General features: G+C 30.2%; 2 protein-coding genes across 2 annotated transcripts in view; both read left to right on the top strand.

Moving 5' to 3' along the window:
• The window catches only part of rno (PHD finger protein rhinoceros), a 389004-nt gene that overhangs the window by 285188 nt on the left and 76262 nt on the right, over window positions 1-27554 (top strand). The gene's annotated exons all lie outside the window — the stretch shown is intronic.
• On the top strand, window positions 479-26580 carry LOC145320141 (uncharacterized). The gene is made up of 33 exons (XM_080162582.1): window positions 479-499; window positions 1422-1440; window positions 1738-1773; window positions 2749-2847; window positions 3102-3170; window positions 3970-4005; window positions 4137-4238; window positions 4485-4559; window positions 5768-5878; window positions 6104-6202; window positions 6518-6619; window positions 8230-8328; window positions 8754-8855; window positions 9205-9297; window positions 9503-9595; window positions 11262-11366; window positions 12609-12707; window positions 15279-15377; window positions 15910-15996; window positions 16581-16718; window positions 17346-17444; window positions 17744-17779; window positions 18239-18337; window positions 19497-19595; window positions 21002-21088; window positions 21290-21400; window positions 22171-22272; window positions 23097-23189; window positions 23660-23758; window positions 24165-24263; window positions 25242-25340; window positions 25902-25994; window positions 26104-26580. The coding sequence occupies exons 1-33, from the start codon at window positions 479-481 to the stop codon at window positions 26436-26438; spliced, it is 3135 nt and encodes a 1044-aa protein (XP_080018708.1). The 3' UTR covers window positions 26439-26580.

Genomic DNA, 27554 nt, shown 5'->3' on the forward strand with positions numbered 1-27554 from the left:
ACCCTAATTATAGAAAAGCTTCGCTATTAAAAATAGAAACACATATAAATCCCAGCTAGAAGCATATACTAACAAGTAGTAGTGTACACAAGGTTTTGTTGGAGGGGGGGGGGGGGGCCGGAGGGTGTTAACTTTGGACGGGTTGAAAAAAAAATATTTACAGAGAAATGACAAATTTTAGAGAAAAAAAAGGGGGTGTTGATTATAGATTTCAATTAGTGGTTAAAAACGTTTGGACACTTAACTTAATAAAGCAACCAATCAAAATTCATTAAAAGTCCCCAAGGTTGGTAAGTCAACGAATAAGAAAACATTATTATAGATCTTCGGGGACTAGTGTAATAGACAGCCCATTTTCCCCTTTCTTTCTGGCACCCCACTGATTGTATCTGTATGGATTTGAACCCGCGCCCCGCATCACTGCACTGTGAGAGAAAGTTAATATTTTATCATGGCCAGTTCAATTTATTCTTTCACCATGATTGGTTGGTGGTCTCAAGTAAGTTAACAATTAGTAAATATAAAGTTAAAGCTACTTTTAGATGTATTTAGTGAGAGAGGGGACAACAGACTATAAGGTACCCAAAGTTTTATAAACATGCCCTAGCATTACTTGACTCAAAAATTTTGGGAACTTTTCTTAAAAATTAATTGATCGTATGGTTGAAACTAAATTATTAGTTGAACATACAGAGCGGAAGTTTACCCTCCACTTTTTTTCTGGGGGGTGGGAGGGGGGATTTCTCTTATGCACCCTTCACCAAAATAATGATAAACCTTCCCTGACCCTTTACTGTAAGGAGAACCATCTCCGTTCAGCGGTTAGTGAGATCTTTACCCGCGACCGTGGCTCAACACGTAGCGCATCCGCTCGTCGTCGGGAAGGTGATAGGTTCGAATCTTGGACCAACACCGCGTCATAACTAAAGACGTTAGAAATGGTTCCTACTGCTGATATGTCAGATGCGCGACATAAATAGTTAGAGTAGGGGGAATGCCTTGGCCCAAAACAGGTGCAACTCGTTACCATGCACAGTTGGGACTTCTCAGACAAAGGTCGTGCATCACAGAGAGTTGGTTGTCTGTTGGATGTTACTTAACCTAATATTCTTGGGTGTTTGGACAGAGAAGGGTGCGTAACAGTCATCCTTAGTTCTCCTGGATTGCTGGACCAGGACCTGGACAGTACATCAAGTCGATAAGGTCCTTGACTGCAATCCCGCCCGTACGAGGTAATTGAAGGTAGTGAGATCTTTGCTACACATACACTTGGACAGACACAGATATATATATTTTTAATATGCTGTATAAACTGCAAAAAGTAGATTTGTTAATTTGTAATCTTCTCTTTTATGGATATCATAATCCTTGTTATAAATTCAAAATATTTTCTTTAAGATCAAGATTTTTTTTCATTTTAGGTATTTGTGCTTCTGCAGGGTGAGTCAATATAAACTGCATTTTTCCACTTTCCGACACAACCAATAGGAGTACAGAAAAGTCAAAATTCTCTGTTAAAAATACTTCAAATTTATATCAGGTCTTTCTGAATATCTCTTTGGATATGGGCACATTTTAAATCTTAAAGATTGCAAAAATTGTTTGATGATTTTTTTGCAGAGCTATTAAAAATTCACCCAATAATATTTAATGTATTTTTAACACAGCAAAAAGATTTATAACCTAGAAAAACTGGAAAACGCAGAGTATTTTGACTCACACTGTATGTATATGTAGTAGGAGTCAGCTTTACCACCACTTTACCTAATACAGGTTAGATTCATTAAAATATTAGTCCAGCAACCTTTGTCTGTAGGTACCATTTTAAATTTAAGCTGTTTAAAGGTAAAAAGAAAGGGGGAGGTAGGTTGTGCTAAAAAAATTCCGTAAAAGTGTGAGTTTTAAAGCTTAAAAACAGTCGTAGAACGATAATATTCACTAAATATGTGTATTACTTATTGAATAGAATCATAGACAAAATTTGTTATATATTTATATTTAGTGAATATATCGTTCTACTACTGTTTTTAAGCCTTAAAACTCACACCTTTACGGAATTTTAGCACAACCTACCTCCCACTTTATGTGAATTAAAGGAAGATTTGGCTCTTTGGTCTTCTAGAAATTTTAAAAATTTTACTTTTAAATTATTGGTAAAAAGTTTTCTTCTCTTTAGATGACTATCTTTTGTCATTATAAATAAGAAAAAAGGGTGGAGGTTCCTTTTTAAAAGCGAAGCTTTTCTATAATTAGGTTCGGTCCGTCTGTACGTCCGTCCGGAACAGATAGCTTTTTTCGTTAATTTAGGCATGTTAGAATTGTCCTATCGATTTTAAACTTTGCATGGTGATTCTTTTTACAAAGTACAATATTATAAGAGAAGCAACTCTATAATCAAGTCCTAAAAACGTAAGTATGTCCATAAACAATTTCCCGTATCAAGCAGTTTTTTCAACAAATTTACTTACAATTATGCTTCAACTCTAATACATTTATATTCTGATTAAGTTTTGAATTCCGTTTGTCCTACCGTTTCAGTGCTTCGCTTTTATGGATGTTGTCAACCTTGTTTATCCTTTATTTATTCAGCTCTCTTTTATAAACAACAATTGTACTAAAAGTGTCATAATCATGCACACTAATTGATTGGCTTAAAAACTTTGGGTACTTTTGCTTGAATTTTGATTGGTTGCTCCTAAACTATGTAGAGATTTGAAGTCTTGCTAACCATACCATTTTTTCATTTAGGTATTCCAAGTGTAGTTTTTACTGATGTTTTTAAAAATACACAGACTAAAGACTTGGAATCTAAGTTTAGAGATCATGAAATAAAACAATTTGATCAAGGTACCATATTCTATTTAATCTTTATAATTTATTTTTTATACAATTTTGTAAATAATTCCTGAAATGATTTTGATTATAAGATCATAATTTAAATAATTTTTTCTCCAATAACTCATTCTTAATTCTAATAAATGCTCTTTAAATCTCCTTGTCCATATTCATATCCATGATAATTTTGTGCTTCGCTGCTTATGGATGTTGTCATCTTTATTTTATATAAAAATACTTGAAAATAGTATAAATTATTTTTTCAGATTGGGGATTTGGCGGTTTTTTAACATTTAATAACCCATGTGCAGGTCATGATGATTATAATTATGAAGGTAAATTTTGCTATAAAAATCTATGCAATATAGTTCCAATTATAGGCAAATGAAACCTATAGAAAAATAGTATGATGTTGATATAAAAGTAGTAGGATGTAAATTATCTGTATCTACGGGACGTTGCCGTTTCTGCAACTGGCAGAAATACAGTGGATGTATTTTTGTCAAAATTGTTTGTCTGAATGTAAATTCGACAATAATTTGCTATATATCGTAGGTATGCTGACAAATATACATCTAACACAGGCATTTAAACATCCAAAATTGTCAATTATATATCTAGATGTATTAATGGCGGTTACTTAAAGTATGACTGTATTTTTGGCAGAGATTTTTACATTTTGACAAAAAAAACATCCAGATGTATTTCTGCCAGTTGCAGGAACGCCATGTACCCGTATCTACCTGTCTAATATCACCTGTGTAAGCATATGATCTTACTAACTACTTAAATGTGCAGGATTCAGCATCTTACAGGTGCAGAAAAGGTTTATAACTTAGGGTTGGAGTACCTCCACTATCTAAATAAATGGATCTTGGTTGGATTCTAAACTTTTTATGTTGTAAAGAACTTATATTTTAGGATTATTTATTGGAGGTTGGATAAGTTGGTGCAAATTAAAAATTAAGAAAGCAATCTTATTTTATAACAAAAATTTTACAATTTTCTAAAATTGGGTATTGTATTGCTCCTAGCTCTGTCAGGGGAGTTTTCCTCAAAAATGTATTGTAAAAAAGAATATTTACAACAACAAAAATAATTTACATAAAATTGAGAAAAAAAATATATTTTTAGATTGTTATGGCTCTCAAGAAGAAGAAAAGAAGTATGGTATGTTAATCTTTAAGAATGATCTGAGTGATTGATAATATAGTTTTTGATTAGATAAAGGCAAAGTTAACAATTGGGACTTATCAAAGGATGTACAGTTTATCAGATTACCTGAAATATTATATCTTTAGTGTGCAGTGAAGATCCTCAACTGGATATCTTTAATCTGCTAGCTACATCTATACATGATCAAGACAATTCTTATGAGATTGGAGAAAATAAAAATAATGATGGTAGGTTTACGCTATGTTCAAATAGTACTTTATAAATTAACAAAATACCATATGTTCCAAAAAATTGTGTTATCTTATATTTTTTTTCTATCTCTAACAATTTAGGAGTTTATAATTAAACCCTGAATTAATCAAAATGGCCTTTTTTTAGTTATACCTGATTTGTTACAGAAAGTAAATAAAGTATGTAAATAAATCATGATAATCAATTCTAATGTCTAGATAAGACCTTTCATATTTTTACAGATGAGAAGGACTACAAATACAGAATAAAGTCACTCTTGGATCAGGGAGCTAATGTTAATGCCATAGATAAATCAGGTAAGATAAGAATTTTTTACCAAATCATATTTATCTTTCAACTTTGTTAATGTTAGGCACACTTATATTGGGATAACAACATTTTGCATTAAAAAAGATATTATGTACAATGAGATTAAAGAAAAAATTGTGGACAAAATGTAAGATTATGAAATAATGATAACAATTCAAATTTTTTGTGACAATTATTCCACAGTGTTTAAATATAAAATAAATAGCGGCTTCGCCCCTAGCCTCTAGGGGCTTCGCCCTATATAGTTAAGGGAAGTCAACCCTTCTTAAGAGGAATATTCAAAAAAATTATTCTTTGTTTAATTACTCTGTGGTAAAATTAAACCCAGGTTGTGTGCTTTATGCACAAAAATTTTGATTTGTACAAATTTAACCCAATTTGTTTGCCGTATACACAAAAATTTCAATTCGTAAAAATTAAACCTAGGTTGTTCGCATACACAAAAATTTAAATTAAAAAAAAAAAAATTTCAGGGGGGGGGGGGATTCATGGGGGCTTCCCCCCATGTTGCAGTAGGGTTCCCCCACCCCAATTACTGGTTTTTGTTTACAAAAATTTTAAAAAATTAAAAATTTTGGAAGTGGGGATTTTTTATTTTTGGGGGGGTTGGGGTGTCCCACCCCCCAAGAAAAAAGCTTAAAACCACCAGAGGACCAGTAGGTATATTCCCAGAAGGGTAGAGCCCAATTTGATCAGCAGTTACTAAGATTTTACAAAAAATGTAAAAAAAAATTTGGGGGGGTTGGGTTTTTTTATTTTTGGGGGGTTTTGGGTGTCCCACCCCCCAAGAAAATAATCTAAAACCACCACAGGACCAGTAGGTATATTCCCTGAAGAGTAGAATCCGATTGGTTCAGTGGTTACCGAGATCTTAAGGGACAGACAGACAGACGGACAGACGGACAGACGGTCAGACGGACAGACGGACAGACGGACAGACATCAAGCTACTTTGTATTATAGATAACTAATATTTACATGTGACTACTTTAAATTCTCAAAGAGTTTAACCCTTAAAAGTGGAGGGAATGTGCATTTATGGCATTACAAACCAATTAAATTTAGAAATTTAGTTAAATTTGCATTATAATAGATGAAAATATTTCTTAGTTGTTAAGAAAGTAAGAGTTTAGAAACAGTTTACCATCATTTAAAAAAAAATAGAATATTTAAATATTTACCTTATTATTGTAAAGGATTCAATTACACTGGCCTTGACATTGCCTTGATATGTGGTGACTTAGAAATAACTCAACTACTACTAGAACATGGAGCAAATATTACTATGAAAAAAGAAGAATATATAGGTAAGTAACAAATTATTTCATCATATTAGATTGCTTAATTACATTATCAATAATATTTATTTATTGAAACAGTCAGTTTTTAGGCATCTTCAAAGATCTTTCTGAAATTCAATATAAATAACAACATCACAGAAAAGGAGCAATTATTAGTGAGATCTCAGAAGATTGACTAAAATATCAACAGACTTCTTAACACTTTCTTATAAATTGTGTATCTTTGATTAGAAACCACTCCTTTACTTCTTGCTGTTGAATATGGACACAAAGATATTGTGGAATATTTTATCAAAAATGGAACCAATGTGAATGAGAAGGATACTATAGGTAGGTTTTTTGCCAGATTATTACCTTAGTGGTTGCTTTATGAAAATAATGTTATAGGTCCAATAGGCCAATAAACTCCATTCTAGCCAAGACATTCTTTCTATTCGCGTCATAGAAATGACGCTGCAATAGTTTGACAAAAGAAAATTAGTATTAGTTCATTTTTTGTGCAAAAATTATTTTTTTCATATTCCTATATGTTATCTTAGATATTAAAAAAATAACAATTTATATTGAATTACACTCTTCTAACCTTTTACAAATATAAAGATATCTACCTAGATGCATATTGTAATGCTATGTTTATATGTGTAGGAGACACTCCATTGATACAGGCCGCTACTAATGGAAGTCTTGAGATTGTGAAATATCTCATAAATGAAGGAGCTAATGTAAATGAAAAGAATATGATTCCAGGTAAGTGAATATAGATAAATATTGAGACATACCTGGCTTAACCAATAGGAATGTAGTTGAGGAACAATCCAGAAATTCACAATTGTACACATTTTGGTCATATTGTTTTGATTTCTAGATAATGTAGTAAAATTAAAGGAACCCTGCAAGAAATAACGCGCTTTAACTGCATAAAGCCTGCCACGATAAGACCCAATACCCAAAATTTGAAGCCTCCAGCTTCAATAACAATAAAGTTACAGACATTTCAAATGATTCTTTTAGTACAACGGAAATTTTGAAAGTTTTCCAATGTACTAAAAGAAAATTTCAATATTAAATTACATCGCCTGGAAGCAAAATTAAAAGCCTATCTTTGTCATAATTTTAGACTGCCAGTAACTGATAACATTATTGCAATAAAAACGCCCTTTTTTTAGTCAAAATGTCTTTAAAAAATTCGGTTTAAATTGCGTTTGAAAGCATAAAATCATAGCGGGAAAAAATTAAACTAATGTAAGTAATACAGATGCTCATCTGTGATTGGTTGTTCAGCGGACTTAGCGTAGACTCAGGCTTCTGATTGGCTGGAAATCCTAGAGGCTGGCATTCTCACGATACAGTACGCTCAATACATAGCAATATAAACTGAATTTTTTTTAATGATTTTGACTATAAAGAAGAGTGTTTTTATTGTATAGACGTTATCAGTTACTGGTATCCTAAGTTTCTGCCAAAAATAACCTTATAATTTTCTTTCTGGGCGACGTATTTTAATAATGAAAATTCTATTATTAGCAATCAAAAACTTTCAAAATTTTTATTGTACTAAAATGTGATTTTGAAATGTCTATAACTTTTTTGTTTTTGAAGCTGGAGGCTTCAAATTTTAGGTATTGTGGCAGTCTTTCAGCCGCTGAAGCGGTATATTTCTTGCTTGGTTCCTTTAATTTGCTCATATGCAGTATAGAAATATTTGAAATGTTGTGTTCAATATTTTTTTGTAATGTTTACAAAATGTTTTTAAAAAATCCGTTTTACTGGTTATAGTAAAGAATAAATGATATATAAATTTAAACAGTCCACCCAGCTTATCAATCTTACAATGAAAAATTCAGTATTAGTAGTGTAGTAAGATAAAAGTTATTTGATAACATTTTGTTTAAATCTGACCATTTGTCCTCTTGTAGGCGAATCGTACAAGATTTGGTTTTGATCTGACAATTTTTTTTAAGTCAAAAATTTTTTGGATGTTAACTCTAATTTTGTTCTCTAATATGACAAAAAAAAATTGTTAGATGGGACATCAAATTTTTTTCTTTAAAATTAGTGGGTTTTTTTGGAACAATTTGTTGACATATCGTATGATATTTAATTTATGCATTTTTGTGTGGAATTTTTTTTTATCAGACAACACTTACCTACTATGTTTGTTTAGTTCCAATGTTACTATTGTTTCTTATCAGCGAATCATACTACAACTTGATCACATTTGTAGTAAGTAATTGGACGCCTAATGGGAAATTGCCTACAATGTATTTAATCATCACATTTTACTACATTTGTTCTAAAAACGATTATTTCATTGTAAGATTGATAAGCTGGGCATAATATCATGTGTTTATGTATAGGAGAAACTCCATTGATAAAGGCTGCTTCTCATGGAAGTGTTGAGATTGTGAACTATCTCCTCAGCCAAGGGGCTCATGTGAATGACAAGACTTCACTTGGTATGTAGCTAATATTTTATCATGTTATTAATCATACAAATTAGAAAAATGTCTGTCTGTCTGTCTGAAGCTGAAGATCTTGGTAACCACTAAACTAATTGGGCTCTATTCTTCAAGGAATGTAGCTACTGGTCTTTGTTGGTGTAATATCCCCCACCAAAAAATTTGGGCTCAAGCCTCTTTGATAAAGCCTCCCCGCAAATTAAAAAAAAATTTGAAGAAGAATTGAAACTGCTCTGATAAAGAAAATTAACTTTACACTTTTAGATAATAATTTTAAAGAACAAGGGCAGATTTTTAAAAAAAGTTGACATTGAGCATTTTTAAAAATCGTTTTCATTCTTGGCACTTTGTGATCAGATCCAATTATCTAAAACTTTTTTCATTGTAAAAAATATCATATCATCAATTATGTGTTTTTATAGGTAGCTCATCATTGTCAGAAGCTGCAAAGAATGGAAATTTTGAGGTTGTTAAAGTACTCGTCAATCATGGAGCTCAAGTGAATTACAGGGAATATTTTCATGGTAAGTTTTTGTCCTTCATTGTACCATTTAATTTTTGCCCAACACAAATTAACATATTGCTACATTCGTTTTAATGTGGTAATATAGGTATAACATTAGTGAGCTTATTTGGCCGCCAGAATCTTACAAAAGTTAAACCAATTTTTTTTTATAGATTTTGACTCTGAAAAGGGGTGTTTTTATATTAAAAATGTAATTAGTTACTGTCCCTTTTTTGAGAAATTTGGATGAAATTTAGATCTCTGTCCTAAAGTCCTTGCTCCTTTACAATGTGTTTTTCATGTAGTACAAAAAATATTTGAATTCTAACTTTATTTTATCCATTTTCATTGAATCATATTCCTTTTAGGACGGACTCCATTGACATATGCTGCAGAGGCCAACCACAGTGAGATTGTAAGATATCTTCTTGAACATGGGGCCAATGATACCAGCGGACAGGGTAAGTTTCTAATCATAAGAAGCAATTAGTTTGATCATTTGATAGGACTACCTGGCAAAATATTAAATCAAATATAGTCAGTGTTTTTTCTTGTAGCATAATTGGACAGAATAGAGACTTAATAGCCATGACTATTTAACATATTGATTTAATTATAAAATTTTAACACAATTGCAAACAATAATAGTTTAATATTTAAATGTAGCTCTTCTTAATGCTGCTATAATTGGAAATCTTGATGTGGTGGAATCCCTCATCAGCCATGGAGCCAATTGGACTCTCAAAGAATCTGTGGCAGGTAAGTGTTTTGATTTTATATCTATAATACAAAGTAGAACGATGTCTGTCTGTTTGTTTGTCTGTTTGTCTGTTTGTTTGTAGCAAAGGATCTCGCTAACCGCTGAACTGATCGGGTTCTCCTTTACAGGGTAGCTTCTCATAGGTCCCGGGAAGGTTTATAACTATTTTTTGGGGGGGGGGGGGTGGGACACCCCAAATATAATTAATTAGGGAAAAAATCATGCTGTCCTTTGGGGGAAACACATATTAAAATTGACGACCTCTCCTTTTGGCTCCAAATATTATTCTAGATTTATTTTGCTTGTTGGTTATACCTTTTTCCTGTATTCATAGTCAAAATCTCTCAAAGAGTTAGGTTTAACTTCTGTTTCTAAACATAAAATTCTCGCAGCAAATGAGGAAACTTACATTTTATGGATATAAAAGGTTAGTTTCCTCATTTTGACCGCAAGGATTTTACATTTAGAAATTGGAGTAAAGCCAAATTTTCTTGAGAGTTTTTTATACACATAAATCGAAGATCAGAGATAGGGTTTTATAAAAAATGCCGCGTTTTTTCGACATTTTATAGACATTGATTGATAGAACGAAGTCGATAGGATTTCAACAGAGTATACAACTTAAGAATTCAAAATTTTAAAATTATTATTGTAGCCATTTGTATCATGTCTAATACAGCTCTAAAAAGATGTATTAATTAATATGCAGCAAAAATGGATTTAAGATAATTTGTTTTTCTTATATGAAGGCTGTACCGACAAAAGCGAAATAATTAAATAGATAGTTGTAGAGTGGATACAAAACCGCAAAAAACAAAACCTCGAAAGTTACAAAACTGCGAAATTACAAAACCGCAAATGTTACAAAACCACAAAATTACAAAACCGTGAATCTTACAAAACCGCGAAATTACAAAACAGCGAATGTAACAAAACAGCGACTGTTACAAAAGTATAGCTATGTAGGAATTTTTTAGAATTTATTATTCAAACAAAGAGAAAACAAATTATACATTAAATCAATGAACAATTTATGTATCCAAAAAAACAAAACAAAAAACAAGTGAATTTCAAACAGTGTCAAGGTTTCCAAACAGGAACTCTTTCATGTTTGCTCTCTTATAACTCTGAAGGGACAACTTCAACATATCCAGCCTCTATGTCCTTCTGCCCTTCCTCGATGGGTTAGGATTGGTGACATGCCCAGTAGAAACTGAGTAGATAGAGTGGTTCGATATTCTTTAATAAAAAATTTTAAAAATTGGAAGATTTTCATTTAAAATTTAATTTTTTTTTTATTGTAGATTTTTTTATATTATATATTATTTTTTGCTGTTTTAGATGTTTTGTTACATTCGCTGTTTTGTAATTTTGCGGTTTTGTAACATTCACAGTTTTGTAACATTCGCTGTTATGTTTTTCGCTGTTTTGTATCCACTCCGATAGATGTATACTCTGTTTAGATTTTGCGAATGCCGCGCTGGTTCTACATGTCTAAAAAAATGTTGAAAAAACGTGGCATTTTTTATAAAACTCCATCTCAGTTTAATGATTCTAGATCTAGAGCTAATTTTTTTTGATTTTCATCAATATTTGATGACTGGAAGTTCTGTGTAACTAGATTAAAAATGAATTGTTTGAAATTTCTTCATAATTTTTGTATAGGACATACTCCATTGTTGGCTGCTGCATCCATGGGAAATTCTGATGTTGTTCTGTATCTGCTTAGTCATGGAGCTAATGTGAATGACACTACAGATACACTTAATGGTAATTAAAATTCTATATAAATTCTAGCTTGTCATTTTGCCTGTCTGTTTATCTATCTGAATACAGGTAGTAAGACAAGAGAGGTAATGTCTGATTGAGCCAATAGGAGAATCCGATCAGAACCTACATTAAATCTCATTGGTTGAAATTGTGTACAAATTTCATTACAAATGCATGTTTTTTTTTAATTTCATACATAGATAAAAGTCAGCTGTAAACAATATCATTTCTTAGTACAAAGCTTTACTGAATCAAACTTACTTGCTCAAAAATTTCGTCATAAATGAGAAAGCTTCAAACAGAGGTGGATTCTTCAAAAAAAAATTAGGCTGGCTACTCGCTGGTAAGACAAAATTATTTTTGTGAAAAATCCTCAAAAATCGCATAAAAAATCTACAAAAAAAATAAATAAAATCATAAAAGGGTTATTACCATATGTTTTTGTTTAATTTTTGTAGATTTTTAATAAGCTTTTGAATGATTTTTCACAAAATAATTTTGCCTCACCATCGAGTAGCGAGTCCATTTTTTTAAAGAATCCACCTCAGCTAGAGTCGAAAGTAAACAATACTATTGTCAGCTAATAATGGTCCTTTTAAGATTTGACGAAAAATCGGGTCAGAAGTGTAATCTAGATATAGTATGTCTATTTCTATCTGAAATGTTAAAGAGTTGCTTAGTTTTATCTTTATTATCTTACCCTTTTCTTTAAATTCTCTTGTCTACCCCTCTGCTTCCCTTCCCCTAATATGATAAAAGATTAATGATGAATATGACTAATATAGACTAACATGGTTCATATGTATATTTTGATCCTTACACCTTTCAATGACTTACTTAAAACTACAATGGCCTCTGTTAACAACCTGAGTGAATAAATATTTTTGTAAATGGACAGATTAAATATTTTTCAATGGTTTACAGACAATTACCTGTCTTTTTATCACCACAAAATACTAAATTAACTATATTTTATTGTACCCTATCCTAAATTAATGGAAGAATTCTACTTTAATATAAGCAACATAATTTTTCTTTGAGTATGAATCACTTTTAAAATACAATATATGGCTCAGAAGAGTTAAATTAAATTGTGATTTAAGATTTTTTAAAAACATTTCTAAACATTTTACAGTGTATTATCTGGCTTTGGATGAGTGTACTGTAATACACTTTTTTTCCTATTCTTTAAGAATTAAACAATTATTATGTAAACTAATATTGTGTATCTATAATTTGAAGACACTGCGTTGATTTATCTGATATTCAATGGAGCTAAGGCTGAGGTTGTTGAATCTCTCATCAGCTATGGAGCAAATGTGAATCATAGGAATGAAGATGGTAAGCTATTTCTACTGTAGTTAATAATTTTTTTCAATATGTAGCTAGAGTTTTTTTAACTTATTTTTGAAAGGTATATAAAAATATACTATTACTGTAGAATCATACTGCAGAGTTAAAAATAAAAATAGACCCCCAAATAACTATTTTGGGGGAATTTAAAGTTCTAGTTTACTATACAGTAAAGGACACCTGTAAGAAATACCACGCTTTAACAGCTGAAAGACTGCCACAAGTAGACCCAATACCCCAAATTTAAAGCCTTCAGCTTCAATAACAAAAAAGTTCTAGGCATTTCAAAATAGCATTTTATGTACAATGAAAATTTTGAAAGATTTCCAATGCTCATAAAAGAAAAAACAATATTAAATTACGTCGCCTAGACACAAAATTACAACCTTATCTTTGTCAGAAACTTAGATTGCCAGTAACTGATTACATTTTTACAATAAAAACACCACATTTCATAGTCAAAATCTTTGAAAAAAATTTGATTTAAATTGCATTTGTAAACAAAAATCATAGCGAAAACAAAGGGGGAAACTACTACAAGCTCAGCTGTGATTGGTTGCTTAGCTGATTCAGCCTTCTATTGGCTACAGTACACTCGGTACAAAGTTAAACTTAATTTTTTTTAATGATTTTACTATAAAAATGGGTATTTTTATTGTAAAAATATAATTAGTTACTGGCAACCTAAATTTATGACAAAAATAAGCTTATAATTTTGTTTTTATGCCACTTAGTTAAATTTCAAAATTTCTAACATTAGCATTGAAATTCTTTCAAAATTTTCATTGTACATAAAATGTCATTTTAAAATGTCTAGAACTTTTTTGTTGTAAAAGCTGAAGGCTTCAAATTTGGGGTATTGGGTCTACTTGTGGCAGTCTTTCAGCAGTTAAAGCGTGGTATTTCTTGCAGGCTTCCTTTAAGTAAATTTTGCTAAATTTTGATGTGACTTTTCTTTTTGGGTAAAATTCTTGCTTGTTGAGCATTTTCTTCATGATGTAAACATACTGATAGTAAAAAAATAGTTTTTTTATTTTATTTATAACAAATCAATAAAAGATTTGGGATATGTTCAAGGACGTCCAAGGGAGGGGGGAAGTGGGGATTACCCCTCCAAAACGAATTTTTTCCATTTACCCCCCCCCTCCCATTTAAAATTCACCCCTATCTTGGGGGTGCCGTAAACTCCCCCAACCAATTTTTGGGGGGTAAATTAAATACCCCCCCCCAAAAAAAAAATAAATAATCCGTAACAAAAAAAAATTTGGCGCGCTTCGCTTGCATTCTTACTACTAAATATTAATATTATCCCCCCAAAAATTTTCCCCCGGGGGTAAATTTTAGGGGGAGTAAAAAAATTTATCCCTCACAACAGATTTCAGGGGGGGTAAATACAAATTTTACTTGTGGGGTAAATATTTTTTTTTTTGGGGGGGGGGGTTAAAAAATTTGCGGCGCGCTTCGCGTGCCGTTTCCCCCACCCAAAAAAAAAAAATTACCCCCCCTAAAAAAATTTTACCCCCCCTAAATAAAAAAGCTTGGATGCCCCTTGATATGTTTATAAATTAACATATTAATTATGAATTATTCAGCACTAGCGGCTACGCCCCTAGAGGCCTCTAGGGGCACTTGAGGAGAGAGTCGAATTTAATAATTAAATTTCTTATTTTAGATTTTAAAAGAAAAAAGTAAAAAAAAATTGGGGGGGGAGCGAAAATTTTTTTTCTTTTTTGTGGGGGGTGCCCCACCCCCCTCATTTTTAATATTAGTTTAAAAAATTCAAAAAAAAAATTTGGGGGGGGAAGATTTTTCATTTTTTGGGGGGGTTGGGGGTGTCCCACCCCCCAAGAAAATAGTTAAAAACCTTCCCGGGACTTATGAGAAGCTACCCTGTTAAGGAGAACCCGATCGGTTCAGCAGTTAGCGAGATCCTTCGGTACAGACAAACACACAAACACACAAACATCCTGTTACTTTATTATAAGGATTAACTAATAACAAGACAAACTAAATTTAAATTTCCGAATGTGTACACAGTTTCCTTGGTGTTTACTACTAGCTAAAAAAGCTTCAAATTTCAAAATAATCAAAAATCAAAAGATTGAAATTTTTAATTTATAATGTATAAATCGTTTATACATTCAAATTAGATTTTTTTGAGAAGTTTGAATTTTTTAGCTAGTAGTAAACATTGAGATAGGATGAGGAAACACAGAGGAAACTGTGTACACATTCGGAAATTAAAATTCAGTTCATCCAATAACAAATATGGAATTCTTTAAATTTTAAAAAGAGTGTTTTCACAAAGTGACTTTTTTCCAACATAATTAAATAGTTTTTATTTGATATTTATGAATCAAAACACTCTAAGCTAAGAATTTTACCCAAAAAGAGAAGACACATTAATATGTAGCAAAATTTACTTAATTTAAAGTAAAAACTATTATATTTATGATTTTAAATGAAAACTATTCCATAGTGTAACCACAAATTTTTGTTTTGTATGCAAACCCTGTTTTATACATACTTGATAAATTGATATCATATTTCTGTAATTAGGAAACACTCCATTGATAACAGCTGCTAACAGGGGAAATCTTGAAGCTGTTAAGATCCTCATTAACCATGGAGCCAATATCAATGACGTGAATGGATTAGGTAAGTGATATAAATCTTCATTTTAAATCATTACCACAAATTATAATATTTTAGTATTTAGAAAATTGTTTAAATTATTTTTAACTGTGTGCAGCTGTAAGTTAATAGCCATGGTTGCCAGCTTCAATCATCCAGTTACAGGATCATATACTTGAACATGGAGCTTGATGGCCATAGTTGCTATACAAAATGATCTTGTCCTACTCCATGACTTATTAAGTCCATACACTAAGAAACAATGGCTACACACACACATCCAGTTTCAGAGAAAAAATAGTATAATGGCTGAAAGAGAGATACAAACCTAAATAAGATTGTATCTTCAAATTCAAACAGATTCAAAATTAATTGTTAACAATTTCTTATATTTCTCTACAAGACCTTTGATAATTTTAATGATTCACATGCAGAACCTAGAGAATTCCAATATTTAAGATGAAACTGACCATACCCATGCACTACCCTAGTGGCCAAGGGTGAAGCAACTAGCATAAGGATAATGTACTATTATGTTTATTTTTTCTGTTTAAAGGAAACACTGCATTAGCCTCAGCTGTTTATGGTGGATATATTGATATTGTGAAATACCTTATCAATAATGGAGCTGATGTCAATAAAGGTATATTTATCCTCTTCAACCCTGCCAAGTATTACATAACAAAAAGTTAAATTCCAATACACATATTCCATAAAAGTTTTTTTTTTAAATAATTACAAGACTTTCATTTGTAAGATTTTTAAAAAAATCAATGTTTACTCATTCCTTATACCTTTTTATATGATATCATGCACTCAAGCAATGTTATTTCAACAGTATTCTTCAAATTTTTATTGATAGAAATAAACATGTGTCTAATATTTAAACTGTTTTATTTCATTGCGTATTAAGTAATTTTAAAACATTTAAATATAAATAAGTAATAATTTTACTATTGGGACTAGGCATTAGATTATGGCAATTTTTTCCAGTAGGATAATCATGTGTTTTCAGCTTCTATAGATGCTTTGCTACTATAGGAGAAGAGGGGTTTCCATCCATTTTTAAATTTTTTCTATAAAAGAGAATTATTATTTAAAACAGTAAAACATAGGTTTAAGAAAATTTCCTACATTTTTTTTCTATGAGTATGATAATAGGTTGATTCTTCAAAGTAAACTTTAAGCCATTCGACATTTAGTAGTGTCAAATTCTAAACATTTCAGGGCCTGACAATCCAACTGGATATTTTGATGATATAGATATCTTGATGGGAGCTATAAATACTGTTACTAAGGGAAAGGCTGAGGTTGTGGAATTACTCTTAAAAAATGGAGCCATTGTAAACAATGAAGATAGGAATGGTAAGTGATATTTTTCATGAGAAAGAATCAGCCACTCCAAGCCACAGCCACCTTCAGTCACATCCTCCATAAGCATTACCAACTGTCACTCTAAGCTGCAATCACCCTCAACAGCAATGACTATTGGTCACTGCCAGACCAAACCTAATTTATCTATCCTATTATATAAAGTAGTAAGCGTTTTTTGTCTGTCCCGAAGAATCTTGCTAAACACTGAACCGATATTGTTCTCCTTTACAGCGAAGCTTCTTATAGGTCCTGGGAAGGTTTTAAACTATTTTTGGAGAGGGTGTCTTCACCCCCCTCCCCCCAAAAAATATTTTTATTACTCTTTTGAAACTCAAATTTAAAATTGGATAAGGTCGACTTTTTCCCCTCCTACCTTAAGTGCCCCTAGAGGCTTCTAGGGGTGTAGCCGCTAGTGTAAATAAAAACTGTCTAAACCAGTGAAATGCCAGAAGTTCGTGAACCCTGAATTGGTTTCAAAATCTTAATTACTGTCTAATTCTATCAACTTTTAATTCTGATGTGCGTTTTGATGTATACAGTTCTTTATTTATAATTTTTTTAGGCATGAATATATTTATCTTTTTATTGTCATTTCTCTATAAACAATGAAATACTTAGGTGAAACAGCACTAGATTATGCTCTGAAAAAACAACATTGGGACTCTAGAAAAAAAAGGATAGAATCAGCTAAAGTAACAGACATTCTCAGAGAATATGGTAAGAACATCTAATAGAAACTCATCACTTATTAATTATATAAAAGATTTATAAGTCTGTGGCAAAAAATTTTGCTAAATGGGTTTCTTTTTCATTATTTTAGCTCTCTAACCTTACAGGGTCATATCCCAATTGGGCACATCCCTGCAGGGATTTTCTAATGTTTAACCTAAGCATGTATATCTTCATCAGAATTTTTCTACATCTTTTGGGGGGCATAAAAAATCTCAGTAATAGTGTAAAAATTAAAATATTTTTAAAATTTTCCTATTGCCTATAAAATAAGTTAATATTTTCAGGTGCCAAGAGAGGAAACAAAAAGAATGCAGAAAAGAGTTAGTATTATTCTTATTAATTCTGATAACATTTTTATGCACTTTAAAAATCATTTCTTTTTATGCAATTAAATAAATATTTGTAAAAATTTTATCTGGCAACTTAGTTTTACTAATATAATAATTATTCATAATAAAAATAATAACCCTTAATTGTTTAGCATTTTAGATAATTCCTTGTTAAACTGTTTATAATGGATTTTTAAAAGAAATATCTTTTTATAACTATAGGAGGAGAATATTGCATCAATTTTTTGCATCAATCCTTTTAATCTTAAATTTAGTATCCATAAGAACCTAAGTGTGCCATCATTCCCCTTCCCTTATCATTTCTAACTTTAAAGAAAACATATTTCACTCCAATTCTTTAAACAATCTAATATGTAATCAAATCAATCAATCTCCTCATATGAAATTGTAATCTAATCTACACATCAAATTAAATTAATTTATTTCTAGGAAAAACTTCTATTTATAATTCACAATGGAATGGAGACATTGAAGATGTAAGGACTCTGTTAGAACAAGGAGCTGATGTCAATACCGTGTATGATTATGGTAAGTTACATGAAATTAATCTCATAATAATTTTTCCACATTTTAATTTGACGATTAAAAGGGTTGTTTTTATTTTAAAAATGTATTAAGTTACTGGCATTCTAAATTTGTGTCCAATATGAGCTGATAATTTTGCTTCTAGCTGGTGTGATTTAGTATGGACATTTCTTATACAAGCTTTGAAAAATTTTCTAAGATTTCTAAATTCCTAAATTGTCATTTTAGAAAATCTTTGCTTCAGTGTATAAATTTAGTATGCTTGAAAAAGTACACTGCTGTTTTATGAATAATTTGATATTTTAAAATGAGTAGCTAAAAAATCATTACTACTTTGTAAGAAAGGGAAAAAGATAGGAATTAAAATAGATTGGAATGGTTGAGGTGATTAGGTGAGTATCATAAAGTACAATAAGATTTTTCAGAAAAGTTGGAGTTTTCATTTTCCAAAATAACTTTATGATATGTAAGAGTAAAATTGGCTGCTAGAATAATAGATCTAAATAATCCACCTGACCCTATTTATTGTCAAAGTTAAAGGGATCTTTTGTAGACAAAAACATAAGTTTATATTCGTTATATATGACAGATTTTTGGTGGAATAGAAAGCTAACTTTATCCTAAGAAATTCAACTATTCATAACTAACATATCATGTGTTTATACATATGCTTCACATTATATGAGGGAAAAAATTTTACACAAAATAATTTAAGATATAAGATATGGGACAATATATAGCTGACTCAAAATGAAAACAAAATGAAAAAATTGTGTCTTTTCATACCATAATCTGTAAAATGTTTCAACCAATGACATGTCTGGAACATACCATCACTTTTATCCTAATAGCTAATTTAAAAAGTTTGTCTCTAGGTAATCTCCATTACTAGAGAATAAATAAGATATTGTCAATCCACTGCAAAAATTAATAAATATTGATGTCAAGGTGCCATTGAAGTTTTATTTTAACCTTAAAAATACCTGAGATGGCTCTAAAAAATAAACAACAAAAACACTATAAGACAAAAAATTTCAAAATGACAAAAACTATTTATTTGTTTTTAAAAATAATAAAAAATATGTAGATAAACAGAAACTCTGCTGTGATATTTCTGTAATTATTAATCCTGTAATTTACTTATATATGTTTTTGTTTATAGGAGAGACTCCATTAATAAATGCTGCTGGACAAGGAAAACTTGAAGTTGTTAAGCTCCTCATTAACCATGGAGCAAATGTCAATGACCAATCTGATTTTGGTAAGTAATATATTTAGGTGAGACATCTTAAATATATAACATTTACTAAAAAATTATAAAATTTAATGATTAAACTGTTTTTAACCTATTTTTAAAATGTATATCAAAAATATACTATGACACCAGTAGAATCAGACTGCAGAGCCCAAATTTGAATTAAGTCCCCAATAAACTTTTTTTGGGGGATTCAAAAATTAATTATTACTGTTGCTCTGGTCAGATTGACCAGAGCAAAAGGTTTTTTTTTACTTGGGGTAATATTGTGGCTTAGAGAACAATTTTATATAATTCACGTTATATTGATACAATACAAGAAAACATTATTCTGTTCAATAGAAATAATTTTTTTTTCTAAAACAATTAATTTCAGTGAAAAATTTAACATAATACAATAAAACACATAATGCTAAAGTCAAACCAATAAGATTTCTTGTTTCATTTCAATTCTTTATAATTTCCGAAAGAGTGTTTTCACAAAGTGACTTATTTACAATGTAGTTAAATAATTTTTATTTAATTAAAATGAAAAGAATGAAAACTATACACCTAAAAGATACATACTTTTTAAAAATATTTTTAAAAAATAAGTTTGAATAATCTTATTTTATATCATATTTGTATATGTGACAAAAATAATTTTGTTGTATTGCATAAACATTTGTTGTCATGTTGTCATTAAATTTAACCCTTTACAGCCAATTTTTATGTGTTTAAAATATGTGATAGAACACAAACATGTTAATGTTAATTCATTGGTATATTGTAAAGATTTAACTTTTTAGTGAATTTTTATAGTAAAATCATAAGGCCTAATTTTACTCTATACCAGAATACAATATTTATGAAGCAAAACACTCTTAAAGCTATGAATTTTACCCAAATAAAAAAAAGACCTTTTGCTCTGGTCAAAATGACCACGGCAACAGTATAAATTAATATTTAAATCCCCCCAAAAAAGTTTATTGGGGACTTAATTCAAATTTAGGCTCTGCAGTCTGATTCTACTGGTGTCATAGTATATTTTTTATATACGTTTTAAAAATAGGTTAAACAGTTTAAAGTATATTGTAATTTGTATAGATTTTTAAAATTGGAGCTTTTCAACTATGGTTGGTCCATTGCAACTAGTGTACTGATCATAAATTCATAGGGCAGTTTTGGCTTTAAGGTTTCATTAAGCATTCTGCCCAACACAACTAATGTTGAGATACATATATCCCTTGAATGATTGTTTGAAATGTCCAAAGCAAGCGAAGCGTCTTAATTTTTGAGCATCATAATAGGAGACCGTATCGGCACCACCATCAACATAGAGAAGAACCACATTTGTCAAGTAGACACACAGACATACATAGTGACTCTTACATAACATTAATGTACTACTTTTTTATCGTAAATTTGTAAAGGTTATACTGCATTAAAAGATGCTGCTCGTTCTGGATATATTGATATTATGAAATACCTCATCAATAATGGAGCTGATGTAAATAAAGGTATATTTGACCATAGAGACAATAATATGTTTAGTAATTATAAAAATATTTTGTTCATTTAGTTAGATTCAATCCACATTTATACAAATATTTAAGATTAATAATCTTTATCCATGTTTATATTGTTGTCTTAGTAAGCTTTTTAAAATAATTAATGTTGGCTGAAACATATTTTATATGATAACATGTATCTTTGTATAGGGGATATATTGGTGTCAGTTATAAATTCTTTTTTGATTGATATGAAGAAAAAGTCTGAGGTTGTGAAATTACTCCTAAATCATGGAGCCAATGTGAATGATGGTAACCTTGGTAAGTATTTGCCAACCATACCACTTCATTACAAATAATCTCTCAAGTTTGAATTGTTAGTATGCTTTAAGGAAGCCTGCAGGAAATACACCGGTCCAACTGCTGAAAGGCTGCCACAAGTAGACCCTTTACCTCAAATTTAATGCGTCCAGCTTCAATACCAAAAAAGTTATAGACATCTTAAAATGACATTTTTCAAAAATCTTTGAAATTTTTCCAGCCCTCAATAAAAGCAAAAAAAAGCTTATCTTTAAACTAATAAAAGTACTCTTCTTAGAACTTTTCTTACAAAAAATCAAAGAGATATCTTAATTTTTCTTATACTACTTCTAACACAATTTTGATACTATATACTTATCATTGTGACCACATTTCTAAAGTCAGTTAAAAAATATCTTTCCTAAATTTCAAATATTTTTTTTATAGAGAACAAGGACATAATTGTTTTTTTCTGTATTCCTTTTGGTTGTGTCAATTTTATTAGAATTACACTGTACATCGTTTAGACACACACATTGGTCGGGCATCCCGATTTGGTTTTTTTTTTTTGAGGTGGGGGGAAGGTAAATGCTCCTTATCCCCCTACCCTACCCCTCTCATGGATGTCTCTGCAACCAACTGATTTTTATGTACATTGCTAATTGAGATAGGGTACTCAAATATAAATGCACCCTTTTCTACCTTCATAATTTCACTTTTATCTCCTGCCCATCTATGACATTAAATTAAACAATATTTAATAAACAAATGATAATTATATCTATGAATAGGATCATCCAGTCTTTATGATGCAGTGTATGGTGGGCTAAGTGAAGTAGCAGAAATATTAATTGAATATGGAGCTGATGTCAATTCCTCTTCTGAAAGAACAGGTGAGATATTTACATGAAATGAATATAACTACTAAGCTATAAACATTTTTAAGAATTTTAATGAATATAATAGATTTGAAATCTGCATAAAATGTTAAGGATTTTTTATAAAATTAATTTTTTGTATAATTCTTTATCTAAAAGCGCAAATGCAATCTGTGATTGGTGGATTGAAAACTGTCTGCGTTCTGATTGGAGAAGCTTAAGTGACGTACATCATTCAACCAATTAGAGCGTAGGTAGTTTCCAATCCAGCTATCCTATTGGTCAAAATTTATCAACTTAAATTGAATTTGCGCTTTTAAATAATGAATTATATTAAAAACGAATTTTATAAAAAATCCTTAAAATTTTATGCAGATTTCAAATCTATTATATTCATTAAAATTCTTAAAAATGTTTATAGCTTAATAATTACATAATGTATTATTACAATTCTTGTAAATCCTAAACTAAACAATTAAATGTTTCTAATCCTTATAATAAGTAACAAGATCTCTGTCTATTTGTATATCTGTACCATAGGTTCTCGCAAACCACTGAACCAAAATGGTTTGTCTTAACAAGGTTAGAACTATATTGGGGTAGAATACAACCACCATCTTAAGAGAAACGCCCCTAGAAAATATTACCCCCTCCCCCCCCCCCCAAAAAATATTTTTTGCTTATTCTAAATATTAAAATGATATTATCCCTGTCCCAAAAGTACTTTATCTTTTCAAATTCATGATAAAAATTGGGTTTTTGGATATAATCCCCCTCCCAAGTGGAGCCACTTGTAAATATGTTAAACATACATATAATTGTAATATATACATATATAGGAGAGACTATTCTTATGAGTTCAGCAAGGTATCCTGATGTAATGAAGAAATTATTAGAAAATGGAGCTGATATCAATATGAAGGATAACCAGGGTTAGATATAATTTTTTCATCTATCTTTAATTTTCTACTTATCTATATGAACATTATATTACTATGGAATAATAATATCTGTTTATAAACTTGTGTACCTGTTTCCTATTTACCAATATAAAATTCAATATTATTTTCCATATATTATTCCGTAATATAATTGGCTTCTTCTGCCACTTCTGGTTGATGGGGAGTCACCTCCATATTTATTTTTTAGTAGGAGAATTATCTTTTTCTGTGGTAGCTACACCAAAAGAGGTGTCTTTTTCCCCCCGATATCTATTTTGTTGTTGAAGGGTGGGGGTATCTTTAAGTAAATTCTTTACTATCATGGTATGTTCAGAAGGTACATTTTGTGAAAAGTAGAGCCCAGAACTTTCACTTGTCACTAAGACAGACCAAAATATCTCATTCTACTTTGTATTATATATATGTAGAAATTAAAACAAATCTGATATATTTATGTATAGGACAAACCAGTCTTATGTATGCAGCTCGAGTTGGAGAATCTGATGCAGTAAAGATATTACTGGATCATGGAGCTGATATTAAAGACAAGGATAATACAGGTTAGATACATATCTTATTTGACTAAATACTTATTTATGTATCTATTACTGAACTTTAGAAATATTTTGAAAATACGTCATTCATACCAAACCTAATCAAACAGACATCCTAAAAATGATAAAATTCTAAAAATCTTTTGGCTGCATCTCCTTGATTTTTTCTCGGTCAGTTTTCTGTCTGTCTTAAAGTAGACTTTTGAATTTATTAAAGATTTCCTACACTAATAAGCTTCCAGCTTTATTTTACCTGACCATACAAACTTAAATTTCATTTTTAAAAATTAAAATTAATATTTTTAGATTTTTGTATTTGATTTGCCTTCTTCCAATATTTGTGCTTGTGTTTTATAACTCTACTATAAATTACACAATATATGATTAATAAATCCAATATATATATATATAGGTTATACAAGTCTTATAATGGCAGCAATAGAAGGTTACACTAGTGTTGTGAAGATTCTATTAGATCATGGTGATGATGTCAATACTAAAGATAATAGAGGTAAGTTTCATGATATATATAATATGATTTTAAACTACAATATAACAAATTAATAATGCAATGAATTAAACTCAAATAAGTATTTAAATTACATCTTTTATAATGTATAGAGATATGTTTATAAAAAAAAGTAATGTTTATAAATGGATACTAATTAATCTTTCTTTGTTTCTATTTATCTAACATGAAAAACTTGTATTTTTCTATGTATCTATCTTTCAAGTATCTTTTAGAAATGATTAATATCCCCTTGATTAGAATTGGTTCTTAGTCATACTGAAAAATTAAGTAAAGCATCATATTACAGACAATTTTACAATTATATGAAAATAAAAATCATAAAATATAGATGATTTTTCTTTGCTTAGGCCATTGACCCCTCAGATCTAACAAAACTGGTTCAAATTTTATATTTTTTTAAATTTGATATCTGTGGAATGCTGTCTGTAATATGGAGTGATAAATAACTATTCTATATTTCTATATCCTGATTGAAATATATTACTGATTATCAAAATTGTATTCGAAACTATAATAAACCCAGTGTGTTATTTCATTTACCTAATTTAAAACTTAAAAGTATTGCCTAATTTAACCCACTTACCTCTGTCAGAACTAATTTTAATTTTCTTCATTGACTTTCATCTATAATACAAAGTAGAACGATGTCTGTCTGTCTGTCTGTTTGTTTGTAGCGAAGGATCTCACTAACCGCTGAACCGATCGGGTTCTCCTTAACAGGGTAGCTTCTCATAGGTCCTGGGAAGGTTTATAACTATTTTCTTGGGGGGTGGGACACCCCCAACCCCCCAAAAAATGAAAAATCCCCCCCCAAAAATTTTTAAATTTTTTTTTAAAAATCTAAAAGAAATTGAATTATTAATTTCGACTCTCTCCTCCTCAAGTGCCACTAGAGGCCTCTAGGGGCGTAGCCGCTAGTTTAACATAAAAAAACACTGTTCAAGTATTTATTTCTAGGTTGGACCAGTCTTATGTATGCTGCCTTTTATAAATACCCAGAACTTGTGAAGTTAATAATAGAACATAAAGCCGATATCAATGCTAAGAATAATGATGGTAAGTTACATCATTTTCATACTAAATTAAATCTATTTATATAGAATTTAATTTACAGAAAGAGAATATATTTATCTATCTTATGGCTTTATGTATATTGGAAATTCTTATTCAGTTAATCTTTAATATGTATCTGTATAAAAATATATTTATTATTCCATCAATGATTTCTATATATAGGGTGATTAAAGTTGAGTAATATTTTCAAAACGCTTTAAAAGGGTATGTAGTTTTATTTTGAGCTTCCTTGTGTCAAATATTGATGAAAATTTCTGAGAGGCAGTAATCATACTTAAAGGATGACAATAATTAACATATAGAAATTAGATCCCCTAAAACCATGGTTTTAGATCTAGATTCAGAACCACTGACAAATGACTTAAAAATAATATCTTTTTAAAGTTAATAGTATCTCCACTTTGTATCAGATAAATAATTTATATATATATATATGTAAATATTTGCTATATATCACCATATATTTTTCATATCATATTTTTTAATTATTCCTAAAATTTCTATAAATGATAATGTTTTTGTACTAATAATTGATAACCCTAGGAGAAACAGCTCTAGATTTGGCACTAAAAGAAGTCATTTTTGTTGAAAATACAGAAGGAAAAGCAAAGATAGCAGATTTTCTCAAAGAACATGGTAAGCTCATTTATTGTGCATAATTATTTTATTTACAGTACCTTTAAACATAAGCTTAGCTAGAAGCCTTCATTTATTTCATAACTATAAAGTATGTAAATATTCTCAGGTGGCAAAGAAGGGGACATTGAAAGAAAAACTATTTTATCCAACTTACCTCCACCCAGTAACGTACCAAAGCAAAGACCTTCCCCTAGTATCTCCAACTTACCTCCACCCAGTAATATACCAGAGCCAAGACCTTCCCCCAGAATCTCTCAATACTATGCTCCACCCTCACTCCCACTTAAGCGAGGAAGCAGCAAGAGTTATGACTATATTGATTATTATGACTATCAACTGGATAACATTGAGAATGGGGACAACCCCTACACCCAGCCCCCTAAGTTTTCCAGCTTTCCTTCAGCCCAGCAAGGTGGCAGCCTTAATAGTTATGGATTATGATTATCCTAATCCCAGCATCCATCCAGATAACATCAAGAATGGTGGCAATAATGGTTACTCTACTTTTTCCTTCTTGGCTCCCGGAGCCTAGTCACCAACCAAAGCCAAGACCTCCACCAATCTCCTTAAATCTCCATATTAAACTTAAATTTATTTGAATCTTTACATCTGTTTATATGTATTTAATTTATCTAATGTTCTAATATAACATAAATACCATTTAAGAACAAAATTAATTGGGGTGAGTAAAATTATTTCCTACCTGCTTTATTAACATTTACAACCAAAGATAACAACATCCTTAAGTAGTAAATCACAAACATATGAAAAAAACAAAGTAAGATTTTAAGTTTTCTTATATCTAATCAGAATGGATATGGAAAAAAAAACGTTTTTGATAAATAAGCAATCTCTATAAATTACTGCTAATTTGGCTTATCTCAGCCAGATCTTTTTTTTTTTCATAAACTGCTTTAAGGAAGGAAGGAAGGGATTAATTACTTCTCCTTTTTCTTCACATAAGCAACTTTTACAATAAATGTATGGAGGATTTATTTACTCCACCAACTTTTAACTCACAAGTCAGACCAAATTAAAATGCCGACATAATGATAAGCATTTCATATTTGTGTGGCTGATCAGTAATTTACTTTTAAAAAAGCACAATTAAGTAATTATACTTTTTACAACTTAGAGAAGTATTATAGCTAGGTAATCAATAACCAAATAATAAAAGGGATAGTTTCACGAAATGCATTTGAACTTAATTTAGTGAACCGCATATTTTTTGCTAGTTAATGGGTTTAACTATATTTATATGGCATCTATTTGAAAGAATTTCAATTTTCTACCACGTAGTTTTGAAAATATCAAGACTTGAAAATCGTCTTTTTGTGATATATGCAATTTAAAAAGACGATTTTCAAGTCATGATATTTTAAAAACTATGTGGTAGAAAATTGAAATTCTTTCAAATATATGCCATATAAATGTAGTTTAACCAATTAACCAGGAAAAAATATGCGGTTCACTAAATTAAGTTCAAATGCCTTTCGTGAAACTACCCCTTTAGATTAGAAAAATATTTCATTTTACAACTACTACAGGAATCATCAA

The sequence above is a fragment of the Acartia tonsa genome, chromosome 5 (assembly GCF_053477335.1).
Source record: "Acartia tonsa isolate MP-2025a chromosome 5, ASM5347733v1, whole genome shotgun sequence".
Lineage (NCBI taxonomy): Eukaryota > Metazoa > Arthropoda > Copepoda > Calanoida > Acartiidae > Acartia > Acartia tonsa.

Excerpts from the sequence above, each read along its gene's own strand:
- LOC145320141 (XM_080162582.1), top strand. The coding sequence starts at position 479 with ATGATTGGTTGGTGGTCTCAA. Across the intron at positions 2,848-3,101 it reads AATAAAACAATTTGATCAAG|ATTGGGGATTTGGCGGTTTT; the intron begins GTACCATATTCT and ends TTATTTTTTCAG. Across the intron at positions 18,338-19,496 it reads CAATACCGTGTATGATTATG|GAGAGACTCCATTAATAAAT; the intron begins GTAAGTTACATG and ends TTTTGTTTATAG.